The sequence below is a fragment of the Aulostomus chinensis genome, chromosome 15 (genome assembly GCF_037954235.1).
Source record: "Aulostomus chinensis isolate RoL2024-O1b breed Wild chromosome 15, RoL_Achi_v1.0, whole genome shotgun sequence".
Classification (NCBI taxonomy): Eukaryota; Metazoa; Chordata; class Actinopteri; order Syngnathiformes; family Aulostomidae; genus Aulostomus; species Aulostomus chinensis.
In genome coordinates, this window is record NC_141334.1 from 9,164,189 (window position 1) to 9,184,267 (window position 20,079).

At 41.9% G+C, this 20,079-nt stretch overlaps 2 protein-coding genes across 4 annotated transcripts in view; one reads left to right on the plus strand and one right to left on the minus strand.

Annotated features, from left to right (window-relative positions):
- LOC147248545 (actin-binding LIM protein 3-like) overlaps positions 1 to 20,079 on the minus strand; it is a 77,784-nt gene that overhangs the window by 46,046 nt on the left and 11,659 nt on the right. The gene's annotated exons all lie outside the window — the stretch shown is intronic.
- LOC147248546 (beta-2 adrenergic receptor-like) lies at positions 6,310 to 18,677 on the plus strand. 3 transcript variants are annotated; one of them, XM_086227218.1, is made up of 4 exons: positions 6,310 to 6,539; positions 12,442 to 12,611; positions 12,742 to 13,033; positions 14,110 to 18,677. In XM_086227218.1, exons 2-4 carry the CDS (start codon positions 12,452 to 12,454, stop codon positions 15,119 to 15,121), a joined length of 1,464 nt encoding a protein of 487 aa, XP_086083344.1. In that variant the 5' UTR covers positions 6,310 to 6,539; positions 12,442 to 12,451; the 3' UTR covers positions 15,122 to 18,677. The 3 variants fall into 3 exon arrangements, with proteins under 3 accessions (XP_086083344.1, XP_086083345.1, XP_086083347.1); XM_086227219.1 differs by lacking the exon at positions 6,310 to 6,539 and adding an exon at positions 8,618 to 8,814; XM_086227221.1 differs by lacking the exon at positions 6,310 to 6,539 and adding an exon at positions 11,127 to 11,398.

Here is a 20,079-nt window from a genome sequence, read left to right on the forward strand (position 1 = left end):
CGAAATGAGAAGAATCGTGAGGCTCGGTTGTAGAGATGCCAGGTCATGCGTCCACGGGAGCATAGCATTATCTTTGTACCTCTAACGACTCCACTTCTACTTCAAAAATAATAAAATGTCGTCTGTTTGTGATGGTTATTTATCCGAACGCAATGGGTAAGTTCCATAAAAGACTGGCGATTCTAACTTGGCCAGCAATCATACCTCCTCGTTGCAGCATTCCATGATGATGGTGGTGACAGCCAGGACACGTGTCAATATTTCAACTGTATCGCTGCTGTCACATTTCACATGGAGGAAATGAATCACAATGTGATGATGATGGTGAGATCAAAACCTAACAGGAGACAAATAATCCTGCTTAGTTGAGAGCTGTTTTCTCACCACTCAAAATAGGTTTGTAAAGCACATTGTGGGTCTGCATTGTTGAAGGAGATGATGAACCTAAACATCTCCCTTGGCTGACTGCCGCGTCCTTCTCTCACATTGTTGAAACCTGGGTGTGGAGCCAGTCTTTCACAGCTTTGGTTCTAATCCAACGGCGTTTGAGCAGCTGTGTTTGGATACACAGGAATTCTCTGTGACATCTCTGTGTCCTGAGAGGAAAACAAGAGGAAAACCGCAGCAAACCAAGGGCAAATTATATTAGCTGGGAGCATCAGTATGAGGAGCGTTTCAGGTTCAGTGTACAGTTGCAGTAAGTTCCATCATAGATGCTCTTACAAAGGCTGATCCAAGCTATGACAGCAAATGCTATCAGGAAAATTTCACAAGTTTTATTTGAATAATGACTCAGTTGAATGAGTCATCAATTTTGACAAAAAAAAGATCAATGCCATTCAAAATGTTTTTGAGCGAAGGACATTCAGAAAACACTTAACTGATTCCATATTACTTGCTAAAAATTATAGCATAAACCCGTTTAAGTTATGCTGGACACATCAGTAATTAAAAGTATATGTAAAAGTGAGAAAGTAAGTGTACAGACTCAGCTGTAAACTGTAGTCACTAAGACTGTTTTGAGGAAATCACTGGTTTAAAGGACGTTTTACATTTGCAGAACATTGCCGGTCAGTCAGGATGCGGAGTTCTTTTAAGTGATTGAGGAAGTTATTTGGTGGACTTTCAAGACACATTCAGGATGTTGTGGGAACATTTACGGAATATTTGACATTCCCTCTGGCTCTCCAGAAGAAATTTCCTGTAACATTACTTAAACTTGTGCAAACATGCTTAGAAGTAAAATAGACAAATAAATAAATAAAAGGATTCCACTGATTGGTCCCCTAAAGGTCCCTGTAATGCCACTACTAGGTTCTGCAAGCATTCTGGGAACATAGAGCTCTAGAGGGGATGTCCTATCTCCTGATCCTGAATGCTTCCTTGAAGGTCTGCGGAACGACATCCTCCTTAACTTATAAAGAACTCTTTTGACTTTGAAATCCCTCTGAGCTCCAGATATCTGGGCTCCATCTGAGCCCAAGAGGAGAGCGAGGGAAACAAAAGCAGTCACAGAGTCAGATTATGAAGGCATGGAAGAGCCAGAACCATCATAACTTGACCCATACGACAGTCAGAGGGCCGTGTATTACAGCAGCCATAGAGCATAGTGCAATTGTTAGTTTCAGACCCAGCACCCACGTTCAAAACCTCTCCAAGGCGAAATGAATACAAGTTGTCTCCTAAGCAGAAAACCATTTGTTGTGCCAACCTGCAGGTCACGGTGCAAGAAATATGAGAAATATGCTCTAATCGGTGTCACTCATGTGACACCCAGAGGATACCAAGGATTAATTTAGAAACTAAATACATCCCCTTTGCACTGTGCACCTGATTTTATGCCTGAATTATGCATCATTTACATAATTTGAATGGACTGTACACCACAAAATGTACTTGCTCCATGCCCTTTAGACCAAGCACACTCTAGTTATAGATCAGTTAAATAAGGCCCTTCGAGACAATCTCTGCTCTGCAGTAATCTGTTTAGTGTGAGTGCCCTTTATGAAAGGGATTTACTTCGAGGAACTTTAGGGTAGCTTGTCAATATCTAGCTGTAAATGCAAGACATCTCTCCCTGTAAGCCCCTGACTCGATAAACTCAACAACCATTCATGTGACTGATAGTCAGACTTAGTGGTTGTATTGTTGGAGCCTCAATGAAGTGCAGTGCCCATCCCGAGGTCAAGGGGTCAAAGGTCAGAAGTAAGGTAAGACGTGTACAGGTAAGACATAGCAAGGTCACAGAAAAGCCTCTAGAAAGCTTTGATCTTGTCTCTATGTTTGTATTTGGTGATCAAAGCAGTCAGAGATGAAAGATTAGATGGGGTGAGCAGTGACTGAGTCAAAGTCTGAGATCAAAGTTAAAGATTGTGAGGGAGGTTTTGTGACATCACACAAGTCTCTATATGCCCCTGGACACTGGAAGCTGCAGCCGATCAAGTGCTACAGTGGTGATGTCAGTAGTAAATCAGGAATCAGTGTCAGAGATTAAAGTCTGAAGCCCCGAGATCAAAATGTGATTTCTGTCAGGGAGAGTTGGTGATGTCACATGACACCACAACCGCTGCACAAGCTGAATCAGAACACTGCTCTCAGTTTATAGAGGCAACTGCTGAGGACTGCTGTAAAATGCTGCTTTAAACGGGATGCAAACGGCCCAAGTAAGTCCCCCCAAAAAAAGGGCATGAGCCAAAAGTGTAGGGTGAGGGAGGAAAATGAGGACAGATGGGCAGCAAATTACGAGGGTTCTGCAGGGGAAGACATTGAAAGAAAGGAAACAGAGAGTGTTGAGAGAGGAAGCAGAGTGCGCGCAGTGAATGAGAAGGGAGAGGAAATGAAAGGAGAGCAAATGACCAGAGAATGTAGAAAGTGTGACTTACAGGACACTCAATACGAGCGGGAGAGATAATGAAGATAAAGAAAATGAGCATAAAGAAGTAGATTTAAAAGAATATTGTCTCTGTACCGGAAAACACCACAGTTGTGAATGCCAACTCCAACATAGATCCTATATACGTAAGTATGAACACGGCATTTGTCTTTGAAAGAAATGCTCCGAGGAAGGTTCATAGTTTGTCTGAAATGGTATTTGACACCTCCGCCATCTCTTACAATTTTAGAATGCATGCATCTTTGAAAAGCTGACAGGTCTATAAAACTACATAAACAGTGTCTGAGGAGAGAGAAAATCCACAGAGAATCGTCAGGGTAGTGGAGAATTTTATTGGACTGGGGACAAAAGACAAAGTCATTTTTTCAATCGATATTGCGCCATCTGTCCAGCTTCCCTTTTCACTTCTTCCTTGCAAACCCTGACAGCGCGTAGCCTTTACTTTGACCATCAGATTGGTCGAGCTTGTTCAACTAAAGGGACATTAACAAGAAAAAAGCAGGGAGATTTCTCTGACCTTTCTTTCTTTTTTTAATGCCATATTCATATTGCATTTATTATTATTATTCTTAGAATCCGACACCTATCAGTTCCCCGCATGTCAGGGGGCCACTGTGGGATCTTGGCACGGAAAATAAACTATGTATGTTGTGTGTAGGATATAGCAACAGGAAAAAAGCTTTGTATGATCCCAGGCCAGTTGCAATGTTCATTATGTCCAGGATATACTGTGAAGAGCAGGCCTCTCTTTAAGAAGAATAACAAAGCTGCTTCAGAAACTGTCTGGGAATGCACTGCGAATACTCAAGTCTTGCCAAGTACTGTAAATTGGTTCAATTATCTCATTACACTTAATACACGAATGAAACACTGAATAAGTACCATCCCAGTACAGTGGAAGGGCTTGTTTTTAAGACAATAAAAACAATACTGACATTCATTCATACTTGCGAGCAGTAAAGAAGTCTGCAAACATACTCAGCAAAACTGTGCTTAGTTTTATTGAAAAAATCGAACAAACAAAAAACCTTCAGCGCCCTCTCTAAGTGTTCTGCAACAGCAGGTGGTTGGCGGACGGCGCGATGTGTACGCCATGTGTTGGGTGTGTGTTCAGCCCCATCTCGTACAATCAGAGCACAAACCACAGCGCACGCTGCAAAGAGACAGTCATTAGACACCTAATTATGCATAGGTGTATTCAGGGCGTGGCATTATTCAAACCAATCAGAGTGCCTCGCGTCTTTCCCTTTAAAGGCCGGGTTGCGCCAGAACTTGGTGTGTGGCTATTTCAGCGGACCTCCTCACTCACCAGGTGAAGGTGCACACACGTCTTAAATGTATATACAAGGGCAGCAGACATCCACCAAAGCCATGAGGTGAAGCAGGGCTCGGAGAGGAGGTGGCGGTCAGTGTTTCCATGTTTTCAGGCATCAGTGTGCTCTTTATCTCACACTTCATACATCACGCCAATGGCCACAGATAAGCCTCTCCTTGGTCTACGGTGCAAACATTTTCTTGTGTCTCAATATAGCCACGTGCTATGGTGGTACTCGACCACACCTCATTGCCACAGTAAAGAAATGACTAAAGTAAATGGCTAAGGTACAAAAAACATAATTGTCGCCAGGCTTGCAACCAGTAATGACCCTTGTGCTTGACCAAACGCCAGCTTAAAATATGGCCTGCAAGCCCCTTCATGCTACTGTACATATAAAACAATTCCTTCTAAAGGTAATGTTTTTTGAGTCTTTGTGTTCTAAAAATTAGACAAATATACTTTTTAAGGTGTTTGTTGTTTAAGTGCCTTGTGCTTCAAACCAATTAGTTATTATCGTAATTTCAGCAACAATTTTCTGTTAAAGATGCAGTTTTGCACAGTGCAAGCAAAAAATTTCTGACCAACACGGTGAGAAATTGTCTGACGAAATGTGGTTTTTCCAATTGATATATAAGTTTTTAAGTATGCGTTGGTGATGAAAACACATTAGTTAAGAGCTATAAAATAGCCCCTACAATGTTTCTCATCACCACATCTGAGCACCACAATGATTCTTTCATGTGTTAAAGTCGGAACACAGCCTTTGGCTACTTTAGAAATTAGTCCCACTTGGAGGAACGGCACTCGATACAGAGAAAGACAAGATGTCAATTCTAAGGATGTTTTACAGTATTTCAGTTTTACTACATATAAGCTCTTGGATTTGATGGAAAGTACTGCAAGCAAGAAGATTAGAGGAGGAAATCCTTTCAAAAAGACTTGGAAACTGACTTTGCATTTGCACGCAAATGTTTTCTCTTCCTTTCCTGTTTTTTTCACTCTCTCGTTGTACAACCGAGTGTCACATGCTGTGTTTAGAGGGAACTCATGGGTTCAACTTTTAAACACGAGAACTTGAATGGATGATGTTTTCGTCTGGCAGCAGTACCGCAGTCTTTGTGTTAATAAAAACATTGTTTTCTGTTTGCTGAGGACTTTGATTCATATTTTACACTGCACTGTAACTTATACTGTCCAGTTTTTTCAGTGTTATTCTTTTGTTGTTGTAGTTGAGTTTTTGGCTTTTCATGTGAATTATTTAGCGTTACCATCGAGTTTTTTGTTTTGTTTTCGTTAGCTAGCTAACTAGCTTGCTAACGTTATACAGGCCCCCTAGCTTTTTTTCAGAAATAGCTGCCAAAAATAGATTAACTCCACCATTACAAGTCCATTATATGGGTAAAGGAAGAGCGATCTAATAGTAGGCCACCCATCTTATTTTAAAACTCATCCAAGAAAAGCTACACCAATTATTATTCATAATTGTTCTCGCTGTTGATCACTTTCTTTTTTTCTTTCTTTTTTAGTATATTCCTTCATCTGAACTCTGTGTTTTTCCTTTATCTGGAGCATCCACTCCAGAGACATTTCTTTGATGCTTCTTGTATTTTCCCACCACACTCCCAACTGGTTCCTGTTGCTATTGTTGTTCCCCCTTTAGCTCTGCAAAACCTTGTTGGGTTACATAAGACTACAAGTCTGCTGGCGGGGGAACGTCACTACAGACACAAAATTCGAATAAATGTACCTCATATTTCCATATTTAGAGCTTTTAAACAGAAAAATACTTATTTCCTTCTTTAAAATCCTTTTATGATGCTTTAACTTGAGAATCTCTGCATATAGTCGCAACGATCAGTGGTCAAATCAATGATAGTGAACTTAGTGAAGCAGTTCTGTCTATTTTTTTTGGTGTGTGGCTGCACTCTTGAACTTGAAAGAACCATTATGCTGATGACCATATGTGACGAGAACAGACAAGAACAGAGAAAACAGTGAGATCCCTATGATCGAGTGGGACTGATGTCAGGAGCTGGAGGGTGTGTTTGGGAGAGGAGGATGTGGAGGCAGAGGGACTGATGGAACAGGGGCAGGAAGAGGTGTGGAGAGGAATGTGTTAGGGCTAGACAGACCGGAGGGTAACATACCAACTGCCGTCTGTCTCTTTATCCACAGGAGGTCACATTTGAATGTTAAAGGACGGGAGGAGGAGGAAACATGTAACATTTGATGATGCATGTCACTGTGTGGATTTTGATTTTTCTTGGTGCCAGCAGTGGTTTCCTCTCAACAGTTTGCAGGCTCTCACCCACTGGATGACAGCATCTGGTAAGTGCTCCCCCACCTAGAAAACCCGAAGCTGGGAGGTCAAATGTAATTGACTGAACTAATTGACTTAACTATTGAATATGAATGAATTAATTCAAAGATCAGTCCTACTGGTAGTAGTACGGATGTTGTTGTGGACTCCTTGACCGTTAAAAATAAAATCTCAATATAAAAGTGATGATTAAAGGAGAAGAAGGGCTGTGTTGAAGAAAAAGAGGTGAGGCGGCCTCTGCAATTCATGTGTGTCTCGACTCCCCTTGCACACCGACATCAGACTAAAACAAATTAGATGCCAGCAGAGATAAACTCAGGAACACGGAAAAACACCCAGCAGCAATTAAGAGTGGATTTGCGTTATCTCAAATCAGTTGGACTGTAATATTGAGCGAATTGGGAAAAACTGATGATCGTCACATGGACGGCAAGATGCTTCATTGGCAAATGAAGCATGACTTTAAATTAACCCCTGGCTTCGCTGTCAGCTGTCATAGCCGTGTTTGGTTGGGAGAATCACGCTTTACGTTTTTGATACAGATGAGTTCAGATAAGGCGGTATGAAAGAATGCTGTGTGTGGGGTGATTTAGATGCCGTTGAAATGCTATTTCTGCTGCTCCCTTGAAAGGTGAAAGGTTTAAATACACACTCAAAGGATAACGTGGTTTTTGGCTCTCTGATGGTTTTACCAGAAAATTTTGATGCCAAATAATTTGCCATACATGTGGAACGTTTGTCGTATGCTCTGTTGTGGCATGATGCATGGATGCACTGTCTAGTATTTTGACCATAGCCGCCATAAATTCTAAATTAATGCTACAAAATGAAAAAAATAAAGGAATGACTGTCTAAAATGAATCAATACAACCCCTCTGTGTTTTTTTGTTTTTGATTTTTTTTCAAGATTAAAAGTTCATCCCACCAGTGTGTTGCCTGGACGTGTCCTTGCCCAGTGACGCAGAATTGTACCGGGACAAAAAAAGACACAGTCTGAAAATCATGCGATGTGATCGTTGATGTATCAGGACAATGTTACGGTGGAGTCAAGAGTGTGTGGAGAGCAAATAATCAAAAATCTGTATTAGGGGTGCAGTTTGATAAGAACAGAACTTGAGAAACGTGCCAAAAAGAAAGCTACGCTGGTTTATTTGCAATTATCTTACTCGCTAATGCAGTGCAACCAGCCGAGATGAGGTCAGCCAGGATCAGCGCAGTGACTCCTGTTGTTTTCTTTGAATTGTGATGTTCAAGTTCAGGAAATATCATAAAAAATTAACTGTTTAACTAATGATATTGTAACCCAACCCTAAATTACAACATTACTTCAATTTTTTCAGTGTGTGAAATGGCACTACGCATAAAAATATGAATCGAATATACTGCAGTATACACCAAGTATGGCAGCCAAGAAAGGACATACTTGCTTTACTATTTTTTTTAATCCTATTATCAGACGATTATGTCATAAAAGAAAATTATAGCAAGTATGGCCCGTCTGCGGTTCTGTTTGTATTGTAATTTTTTATCTTGTACATTGAACCAAGGCATGTTCTTCTGACAGCGTCATAGAATTATTAGCCATATTTCAAATAGTAATCAAATTAAAATCAACAGGCAGACCTGAGAACTGTGAAACAAACGTAGTGTCGCGAAGCAACAACTTTGAAGCACATCACATTTGCTTTAACACCTTCACCACACAAGTTATGTCTTAGCCTGAGCTGAGAAATACCACATTCATTATCTCCTCCTTATTTTCATGTGGTTTCCACCCAATGAACTGCAAACTCACTGCAACCAGCGACTAAAACAGAAGTGTGTTTTTTTCCTCTCAGCGTGTGAAGATGTTTGGCGCTGAAAAAGATCTCAGTTTTCTGTTTCTGAATCAAATATGGTTAAAAAGTAATAAAATCTCCTAGAAAACACATGGTCATGCAGAGCTGTCCCCGCGGACATACTCTCAAAGCCATTCCGTGTCCCCTGATTGGCTACTGTCCTGCTGTGATGTCATCAGGGCTTGCTTATAAAAAGGGTGACGGGCTCAGCTGCTTCAAAAGGGCAAGCGTGCTTGAGGTCTGGAGGAGTGTTTATACATGTGTGTGTGTGTGTGTGTGTGTGTGTGTGTGAGAGAGAGAGAGGAAGAGAGAGAAAGAGATTCAGAAGTCAGCAGGAGAAACCAAAGGCTGCCGACAAACAGTATAATGATACTTTGTGTTGTGGATTTAAACACTTTTGTCTTGTCAAATCACTGGATTCTCCAGCACTGGACAGAACCTGGAGGTAGGAACCTTTCACGTTTGGGAAATTCAAGATAACTTTAAAGCTGTTTGGTAGTTTTGTGTAGTACTGAGACTGAAAGAAACAGTTCTAACAATTATAGTTCTGGGCCTAATTTATAAACCTGTGAAATCTAAACATTTAATTTACAGAGACAACCTCTGAAAACGATTTAAGCGTGAGGATGTGTTTCGAAATTGCTTATTTCACTTGAAAAACAATGTTTTATGACTCATTGGTTATTGAAGTGCAAATTCTATACTAAGATATACTACACACACACACACACACACACACACACTGTCATCAGTTGATTCTGTTAAAATCTGAAAACGCTGGGTGTGTTGTGAACATTCATGTGTTTACACGTGCACTTGTGCCTGTTCTGTGGCTTCGTTTGTTTAGGAGCTTAAAATGATACGACGCCTAAGCTGCATCTGCCCAAATATTACGTCTTTTTTGCCCCTGTAAAGCTTTTGTGGTGTATTATTGATCTCACAGAGCCGCTCAAGCTTCTCTTTATGTGCGTTACTGTTTAAACAGCTTAGTAGGGAGGAGGGCAGAGCCTCTTTCACAAGCTTGACTTTGTGGCAGTCGCTGCCTATATATTGATCCCATCAACAGGGGCAGTCAGCAGCAACAAGCCACCATTACAGCGTCACCGGTGTAAATGGTGCTGGAAGCAGGCTTCATGCAGAAAGCAACAAGTGTTTTAAAGATTTGATGAATTGATCATGGTTCATTGTTTCTTTGGCCGGTTGTTGTATTGTGTGCGATGTTTCATTTTTATAATGGAAGCAGTCTCAGCTAATCACCAGTCATGAAAGATTGATTTTTAAAATGAGTCTGCAATTAACTTTCCGGCAGATCAATCATTCGCCTCGACACTCCGGCACCTCGATATTCTCCAAACAGAAATGTGTCGGGACGTATTAAGAATAATGACACATAAGGCAAGCGTGCTGCTGTGTGACAGTATGATTGACAGCCTAGTAACACTGATTATTATTACACAGCACTGTGCTACGGTGATGAAATGACGCAGTGGGACTTTACACAGCAGTTTAGTCCATCTCTGAGATGATTGTCATTGAAAACAAACAGTCGTGCCACGGTCCACCCTGGCATGTTGACATGCGTCACAAAATGAAACACTTTGCTCATTGACCACAGGAGAACTGGGTAAACACTCGTGAATCAATGCACCTCTTTGCAGAAGGCATGAAAATATGAGTATGTGGATTGTGTTGGAATAAAACCAACATTCATATAAGTCCAAATGTTCATGCACACAGACGATCGAGTTAGTCAAACACTCTGCAGGGGTAGTCAGAGGTTACACCACAACACATTCACGTTGCTTTTAATTCAACATGAAATAATGCAAATTCCTCCACCGATGATGCACCAACAGAGCAAACAGACAGAAATCCTCTCAAAATGTAGAAAGATCTCATAGGATTCATGTTGCCAAAAACCTTTGCTGAATTTATAGCAGGTCTCCAGCACCATCCCCCGACAGTCAAGATGCTGAGGACTGAAAAGCAAACAAGGGTCACCAGGTGTCTGCTGTCACTCAGCCAAAAGTCGTAAAAAAAAAAAAAGTTTTTTACTCTCGGCTAACCTACCCTGTGTAAATAAAAATGAATTCAGACACGGGTTTAGATGAAATATATGGTAACGCTAAATAATTCACATGAAAAGCTTATTTTATGGAATGACACTGTGATCCAGAGCAGAGCAGCCAAGTGGCCTTCTGCTGCTACACTCATATAACTCAATACAGTGGACATATATACTCTTCTCACTGCAACACATGTCAGAGCACCCGTAGCGTTATGGAGCAATACGGCAGCCTGCGTGGGCTCTCTCTGCTGCTGCTGCTGCTGCAGCTTTGAAAACTCTCCTGCATATACATAAAGTACAATCACTGCATATGCTATATATCTTTGTTGCTCATGTAGCATTTGCAGCTCCTCTCACAAGCGTCAGGTGTTTATTAGTTTGGAGCCTGTGACCTCACAGTTCACAGCGTATTGACTAAAATACGATAAGATAGCAAGACGTGAAAGGTTACCAATATACATCATACCAAGGCGCAGCATTGATATCAGGGGAGAATCATTCAAAGGCTGAACCCCTCAGACTTCTTCGACACAGGCACGATGGAGTTTTATGACCTCATGTTAAAACCAGGGCCATATAACTTCCTCTGTGAAACATGTCTATCTCCACAAGATAGCACCCAGGTCAAACTATCAACTGACCTGTGACCTTTTAACAACACTTTTTAAAAATCTGCTTGCCCAGTCGTGATAAGCTATTTGCATCCTCTTTTTGTGAAATGATTCCCTTGGGCCATGATTGCCAAACTGAGGTACGTGTCACCACAGCGGTACACACGAGCACGTCAGGGGGTCCATCCTCTGGCGACATTACACCGCTGCTTGAAGCTTTGCTCTGACATGCTCACGTTCATCCTATGTTAGAATCTCACTCCACGTGCCTAAACTGTCCACCAAGTGCAAACCAGTCATCACAAATGCTCCTCCAGTTTGTCCATGAATTTCCTTTTCAAAAAATATGGGTAATGATTGAAACTACCTTGCTTGAATGAGATGGCTTTATAAAGCGTAAAAATATGGACAAATGTCTCATCTTATGAGCCCGTGGAGATAGTGGGGGTATGCAGCGAGAGCTTGGGGGCATATAGGAGTTGAAGAACTTTAGGAGACGCCTGCCCGAGGGTGAATCTGTTCAGATCAATACACATTTGCAAGTCATTTCTCTGGCACAAGCTCATTACTTTGGGTGTAGAGAACACACAGAGTCACTGTGAGGGAACCACCCTTCCTCATTCATTGCTATAGGCAACTGACTATATCGCTGCTGCTGCTGCTGGGCAAGGGAGGGAAAACAGCAACAGTTGCCATTTTCTTTGCATGAAATAGATCAAAGGCTCAACTGTATATTCATAAACATTTACTATAGCACAAAGAGATCGTGTGCCACCGCCACAGAGGCTCAGTGAGTACAGACAGAAATCAAGTCATACATTTTCTTCTCATCCACCGAACATAAGCCTTCTGGATCAGCAACACAGAACACAATCTACTGTATATCATCTCTGGGTGCATAAAGCGTTACTTCACCCAAAAAGTGTATTTTGTATTGCAATTACCCACAGTTGGGTGTCTCAATCTCAGAAGGCGGTTTTTCGTAATTTGTTTTTGAAGGCAACAGAATACAGAAAACCGTCATATGTTATCAGCTTTAAGCTAATGGAGACGAACAGCAAAACTAGCTAAAATGACGGTTTACCAACTCATATTCACATTGTCCAGTATAGTAGAGTACTTCAGGTTTGGCACAAGCCCATCCTGGTAGACACCGAGGTGATAAAGAAGGAGCCAGAATCTGAACTGGGATTCTAGACTGCACGTACAATTAGCTCTGCAAAGCCGGCGCTCCAAACCTAGTTAATACAAGGTAATATTCAACCTAATGAAACCTTGCAATTGCGCTCATACATGATTGGGCTACTGCATGCAGGGGCAATCAAGCTAAAAACAATGAGATACTTTTTTGTTTGATTTAGTGTGTAAAAAGCTGTGATGTGTGTGTTTTAAGACCATAGATCATGGAACCAGTGAGTGCTGTGTCAGCACTTGCTAACCAATCTCAGCATAGAAACTACTCCCTGGACTCTGATTGGTCCGTGAGATCTGCAGAGTACAGTGATGCCGAGTTGGTGCTGCTCGGCGTTGCAATGGCCATTCTTGTTCTGGCCATAGTTTTTGGTAAGTTGGGGTCATTTGTATTGTTTGTTTGATTCTTGAATTTATTGGAGATTCAGAGTCTAACATTTTACTGATGGCAGGCAGCTTGATAACTTTTAGACAAGATCCACTTACGGCGTCTTCTGCCCAGGTAATGTGCTGGTGATTACGGCCATCCTCCGGTTTCAGCGGCTCCAGACAGTCACCAACTTCTTCATTGCCTCGCTAGCTGTCGCTGACCTCATAATGGGTGTAGCTGTGGTCCCCTTTGGTTCCAGCTACATCCTGCTGGGAGCCTGGCAGTTTGGAAGCTTCATGTGTGAGTTCTGGACAGCAACTGATGTGCTGTGTGTCACAGCTAGTATCGAAACACTGTGTGTGATTGCTCTGGATCGCTACCTCGCCATCACCTCGCCGCTCCGCTACCCAAATCTGCTTACAAGGTATGACCAAGGAGATGACATCAAGTGTTCAGTCAAAGTTACCCACAACATATTTAGAGTTACAAAGGGTTAAACAGAGCTGCTGTCCACAGGTTCAAACTTTCAAGCGTGTTGCACTTGTAGCCACACCCAAATCTGTGATGTCACAGCAGGTGTTTTCCATCTAGTGTGGAACACATCACCTTTTGGGGTGAGGCCAGAGGTGCTGGAAAATTTCAACCAGCGCCCTAGTCACATTCTGTCCTGTACAGCTCAGCGTCCTTGTAACCATCCCCAGGCAGAGTTTATGTCTATCATGTTGGTCTAAATTACTCTCAGTTTACCTTTGTAAGGGTTTAGTGATGATTTGTTCAGGTAAAAGCTTCTGATTTATTATGTATCTTTATCCTTTTGGCAGCTTTGTTATATTTGGCAATTAATAACCAACCTAATATTGAACCAGCATATTTCTGAATTTGCCATCATCCCCAAAGCCAGACAAGAAGACCGATACCCCTCTCTCCTCTTTGTTTGCTTTAGGAAGCCGAGACCAGGAGAGCCCAGCTGAAGGCTGTTTAGCTCAGCCCAACAAATGGAATGCTTCTTAACTCAGCACAACAAATGGTTGAAGATGGGTTAGCATACCTCCATTAAAAGTACTCCAATCCAAAACAGTCTTTGCCTTCAATCAACAAGTAACTTAAAACTGTTTCCTGACTGAGTGCAGTAATTTTACACAGTACCTTGAAAGCCGCTGGATGGCCCGACTTCAGCCAACAAAACAAAACGTGTTGACAACTTGAAGAGCGATTGCTGCAATTAATCATGGGCGGTTATTTTAAATTGGAAATGATGGATTACTTCTGAATATACCAAGATCCTGTCCCTTATTTATTTGATGACCTTTGAGAGAAATATGCTAACACTTCCCAAACACCACCATTCGTTATGCTAACTATCAGTGTTCTTTGAGTGTCTCAGCACGTTGATGCATGCACAGAGGAAAGAAGGACAACTGACTCGTCTGGCTCTGGGAAGGATGGCCAGAAAGTTGGCATGCATCTTTAACCATCTTTTTTGTTCTCTTGCCGGACCAGGGGCCGGGCCTTCGCAGTGATCCTCGGGGTTTGGGCTGTGGCCTTGCTCATTTCCTTCGTGCCCATCCATCTGAAGTTGTGGATATCAAATGATGAGGATGCACTTCGGTGTTTAGCTAACGAGCTCTGCTGTGATTTCAACACCAACGCAGCGTATGCGGTGTCTTCTTCAATTGTATCATTCTACCTGCCGCTGGTGGTTATGATTTTCTTGTACACCCGGGTGTTCCAGGAAGCCCAGAAACAGCTGGAGAAAATCAGAGGGAGGGAAAGGCACCTCTATAACTTGCATTACACTGCACAGCTGGCTTATTCCACTGACAGCCCTGGAATGAATCAACGGAGGACAGGAGCTGGGGTGGCAGAGCAATCAGAGGAGGACACACAAAACATGCAGAGAAGTACAGACACTGGTAGGGAAGAAAAGGGAGTGGAGAATAGAACACGGAATGAAAAAGGAACAAAACGTCTTAAGTTCTGTATTAAGGAACACAAGGCCCTGAAAACTCTGGGAATCATAATGGGAACCTTCACACTGTGTTGGCTACCCTTCTTCATCCTCAACATCCTCATGACCTTCCTTACCCTGGGCGACATTAAGCTACTCTTCAGACTCCTCAACTGGCTCGGATACTCCAATTCAGCTTTCAACCCGCTCATTTACTGTCGCAGCCCTGATTTCAGACATGCCTTTCAGGAGATACTTTGTCTGAGGTGCAAGAGGGGAGGCTGGGGAGGAAGGAGAGGATGGAGATGGTGCCGAGGCAGAGACTGTCGCTCAAAGCCCCCATGCAGGTCGAATGTAGGCTCTGAGCTGAGAGGTGTTCGGGTGACTGATGCCCAGCTGGGGGCAGGGCAGACGGAAAGTCTGGAGAGCTCTATTCAAGAGAGCACCCTGCCTCCTCCGAATTCTGAGCAGGTTTTAGAAGTAGCTCCAGGTTCCCAAACAAACTGCCACTCGAACAGTTCTACTAGTGCGAGTTACAAAGAGAATCTGTCTTCTATTGCTTGACCAACTACACAGGATTTTCAACCTTAGAGAATCGAATAGGAAGCAACACATTGATGAAGGTCAAAATGTTTAGTTTGGCAGAGTGACTTGTGCCTTTGGTCTTTTAAGAAGCTGTGTTAATCACTTCTCCTCTTGCCAGGGTTGTGAAATTCCAGCTTTTGGATTAAACAGTGTAAGTCACAACTGCAAAGGCAGCTACAGGTAAATCATCCAACAGTATGTTTTAGCTTCAACGTAAATCTGACTAAACTGGCTTTGACTGAGTTTTCAACAATGCAGATTATTGATGCACAAAGAGGCTAAGTACCTGGAGGAGTAGTCCCAAAGACTGTATCAAACATTATGAGCTTCACCAAACTGGTGCTTACATTCAGACTTGTATATTAGGAGATGGTTCCCTTCTTTGTTTTTTGTTCACTTCCCATGAAAAGGTACCAGAAAGAGAATGTTTTAATGGACTGCAAATGAATTAACTGCTACTGAAATAAAGAACAAACAGGAACAGAACGATCCAGTTCTGCTGTTACATGAATGTATGAATTAATGACTGATGGATGATGGGAAACCAAAGACAGTGATTCAAATGTCATGCATTCCACAATCTTATTTAAGCAAAATGTAACTATGTAACAGAAAGCATGCAGCCTCAGTTAAAGGACCAGTGTGTAAGAAGTGAAGTTGTTTACTGAAAGCCCTGGACTCGCCTCGCCTCTCCCTCCGCAAGAGTGTTGGAGAGCCTGCAGTGACCTGTGGTCTAATTTTTTTATGATCCTACATTTGGCAGAATTATCCGTAAAACTGACAAAAAGTCAATTAGTGGCTGTGTAGTATGGATGTAATGTTTACCCCTGAATGTTTGGTTCCACATACCAATGCTGAACTAAACCAGCGAAGGAGCACTTTTCTTGTTTCCTTGCCCATAAATTCAGCAGGCCATTTTCTCTGTGCCTCCAAAGCTTTTTCAACAGGTCCTAGCTTGGTGTTTTCAGATAGAGAAAAAAAAAGTACAAACATTTTGATGGACAGACGCTTAAACTGAATCTCTCTAATCCCTAACTAGTTTCTTCATAATCCCACAATCTCACATTGCCAATAAAAGGGAGATAAGGTTCCTGGCCCCAGCTCTCTTCACTTGCCACTCTGTCCCTTATCTGTACCCTCTGTGTGTCCTCGTATTGTCTGAGGGGATGGTTGTTGTTATGGTTACCAGGAGATACAGCTAGCTCCAGTTGCTCTCTGGTGCATACAATTGAGTTTCTGTACAATGACTTTTTGCACCAAATGTAGCTAGATGCAACAAAGCAAAACGTTTAAATAAGTAATGTGTTAAAATTTTGTATCCATGAGTAGTTTGGCCTTGTGTCCTCATATTAACGCCTGGAGTTCATAGCGTCATATAAAACATCAGAATTCCATTCATTTCCCATGTTTGAGAACAGAACGTTTGCAGTGGATTGCAGCGAGACTGTGGACAGTGTACCAGCAAAAACAAGCTAACAGGCTGCAAGGAAAGGTACAGGCTTTTGCCATCTCACTGCTGCTTTTTATAATGGGCTTCATCTGGATTCCCCACATATGTAGATGTCAAAAACAGACAAATTAGCCTCTTACCCAGGGCCACTAAGCAGGTCTTAGTACCACCGCGCGGTGGCATACACTGTATATTATACTACATCACCTACTGCAGGTGTGTGTATGTGGAACACCTGTCATAGCCTTTCAACTACACTTGAGTCAAGCCCACACAACCTGTTTAAAATGTGAATCATACCCCAGTAGTGACGATTAAAACAGAAACAGTTTTTTTGTACTGGTTGATCCAATTTGACAGTGAAAGTTAAAAAAACACACACAAAAAAACACCAAATATACGTGACTTTTTTTTTTTTTTCCATTTGCGCCCTTTTTGGCTGTGTTAAGAACACAAAAGACTTCCAGGCTTTTGCCATGAATTTCAATGTACGTTTGAATAGATGTAGTAGAAATAGTAAAAAAAAGAGAGGGAAAAGAAAATGGCCAAGCTGCCACATGCATAAACCCTCCAGAAAGGAAGCATAAGCAGGATTTAGTGCTACATTTGCATTGCCAATAACCTTGTCAGCCAGCAATAAAAGTTCAAGCTACACATCCAGACGGAAGGAAACTACCATTAAACAGAGAGGAACAAAAAGACATTTTGTTTGCTGTGTGGCTAAAAGTCTTGTTTGAAGCAGAGGGTTTCATTTAAGGCTCACTTTCAGATTATCAACAGTCTGTCTGTTTTCATTCCTCCTGGTAAACCCCACTGCTGGTCCGAAATCCTGTACTGGTGTGTATTTGTACATCAGATAAACATCTGAGCCCCAAACTTGTGACTATCCTAACCTTTCTTTCTCTCCCTTTGTTGGCTGCCTTTCATCACGTATTTGCTGGAACAATTTTGCCTCTCTTCAAACATCACCATCCACCCACTCTTTGCTTTTATCCCATCAGCCTGTTTTAGTAAGAACAATGCAATGTGGGTCCGAGGAGATACTTTTCATCTGTTTTCATAACGCCGTCTGTGACACTCACTGTGAAAACATTGCAAGCAGATAACAGATATTTAAAGTGCGTGTACATGCTATAACTCAGACACTTTGCTTATTGGAAACCGTGTTTTGATTAGTTTTATCTTTTACAAATTCAGAGAAATGATGATAAAACAGCCCAAATGACCCCGATTTCTAACCTCCTCAGCCTCACTTTGAATAAATGATTTATTTGTTTTATGATTTCTGTGGTGACCTTGAGTGTCCTGAAAGGCGCCTGTAAATGAAATGTGTTATTATTATTATTATTATTATTATTGGGTAAAAATTCTATACGATATTGAGGGCAATTATGAATTGTAAATATAATCTGTACATGTATGTTTTGTGCGCATGTGATGTGAGTATTAGCTTGAAATTTACCCTTGTAATTTTACTGCACTGTGTATGAGACTTGAATAATGTTTGGAAAAGTTTTCAGGTTTTTTTCTGATACTTGCAGGAGGAGCAATATTCTCTTCACGGATATTGAAAAGAAAAGCAGAAGAACAGAGCTCTAAATGCCTTCTGACAACAACTGCACTGTCCCATGTAAATAATTGTGTTTATTTGGTTCTCAGAAAGAACAAATGTCAAGTTAATGTGGATATTTGCATTTGTGAATATATGTTAACTGGACTTCAGAGTACAAGCAGCACTGAAAGTCACCACTCTGAGAGACGTGTCATTTTATATTTCACCTCTGTGTCTGTGTGGATACTGGAGACAACTATTTAACTTTTTTGGACCTTAAAGGTAGCGCCAGAGAAAGGATTGTATGTTCTACCTCCGTCTGAGTCACATGAATGTCACAACATCTCAACTGATGTTTGTCCGTAAACTGTTTGTATTTGTGGTGACTAAAAGAATGAAGTTGGAAATTGTATTTGCCATAAAGCTTTAATTTGTGTGCACATGCTGGTGGATGTGTTGAATACTTGACGGTTGGGTCTCCAGGAACTGATTATAAGTCTGTAAATATCCTAGGAGTGACTTAAGTAAACGTGTGTGTGTGTGTGTGTGTGTGTGTGTGTGTGTGTGTATCATGATGAACAGAGACAGGTGCAGGCGGTCACAGCCGCTGCAGTATCAGCTGCTGCAGAGGAAATACAATCATCCATACAGGCTCACCACACACACACACACACACACACACACACACACACACACACACCCCCACACAGGTCAACATGAAAACACACCGTGTTTGCGTATGTGAATGTGGCATGTTTCCGTGGGACAAGTCTCCATGTCATGTTAAGGTTAATGTACTTAGCATGCATGCCTCTTTCTCTGTGTGCCATTCGTGTCTCGCATCTGTTGAGTTTTAGTATTAAACTAATTTTGTCCACAGCTTTTGTGGATTGTGTCTTTTGGAAACAGAATTCATCTCTGTTGCTCTACTTTATCACCAAGCAGAGGTAAATGTCTTACATCCTCTCCCTTTGATTTCATTCTGCCCTCATTTGGCTGTCAAACTTTATTCCTGACGTGTTTTATCCAGTTATGAGGTGCTAACTAGTATTGTTGAGTTGGCAACAGGCAACTGCATTTATCCTGTGTGTCACCACCATTTTTCAAACACACTCAAATTTCAAAGCACATTCACACACACATACACACACACACATGCAGATGCACTTTAATCCTAGCAGACCTCAACTTCAGGCCTTTGGCCACAGAGCTGCAGGCATACCCTCCAGCCAAACACATACACACACCCTCTTTGTCTCATGCGCAACAGCATATACACACACACACAAATACGTGCGTGTGCACACTGTGGTGACTCACCTGGAATAAAAGTAAGTCCAACTCATTAAATTTCAGGGTGAACGCTTGTTTTTAGATTAGGTTGAAGCTTTGGCTGAAGTGTTAGGGTAGGTCTCTAGAGAATGAATGAATGAAATCAAAGGAATGTCCTTTGGGGTGATGGAAACACAACTGCCTGTGTGCATGAATGTGTGTGTGCTTGTATGTGTGTGTGTGTGTGTGTGTGTGTGTTTGAGTGAGATGTGCCAAATGTATCTTATGATCATAGAGTTTATAGATGCGAGCTGGCGCTGCTACCTGAACTACAGCCGACCCATCATCTCCTGCCAAAAAAGCAACACAGACAGTGAGAGCAGACAGATAGTCTTTGTGTTTGTCTTTTGCTGTCACTCATGTACAAACATACTACAATTCTTGAGGAGCTCTGTGACAAGCCAAGGTTGAGCTGCAGTCTTCTGTAAACCTACAGGTGAGACATCGCAGCGGCACATACCCTATGAACCGTTCCTTCCTCTCAGACGTTATTGTTGCAGTCTATGCAGCGTGCCTCTTTAATAAGAGAGGGATGACTGGGGGCTTTCAATGAGAACGAGTGTACCAACAGGTCCATCAGAATACAAAGTGTGGACTCATCTC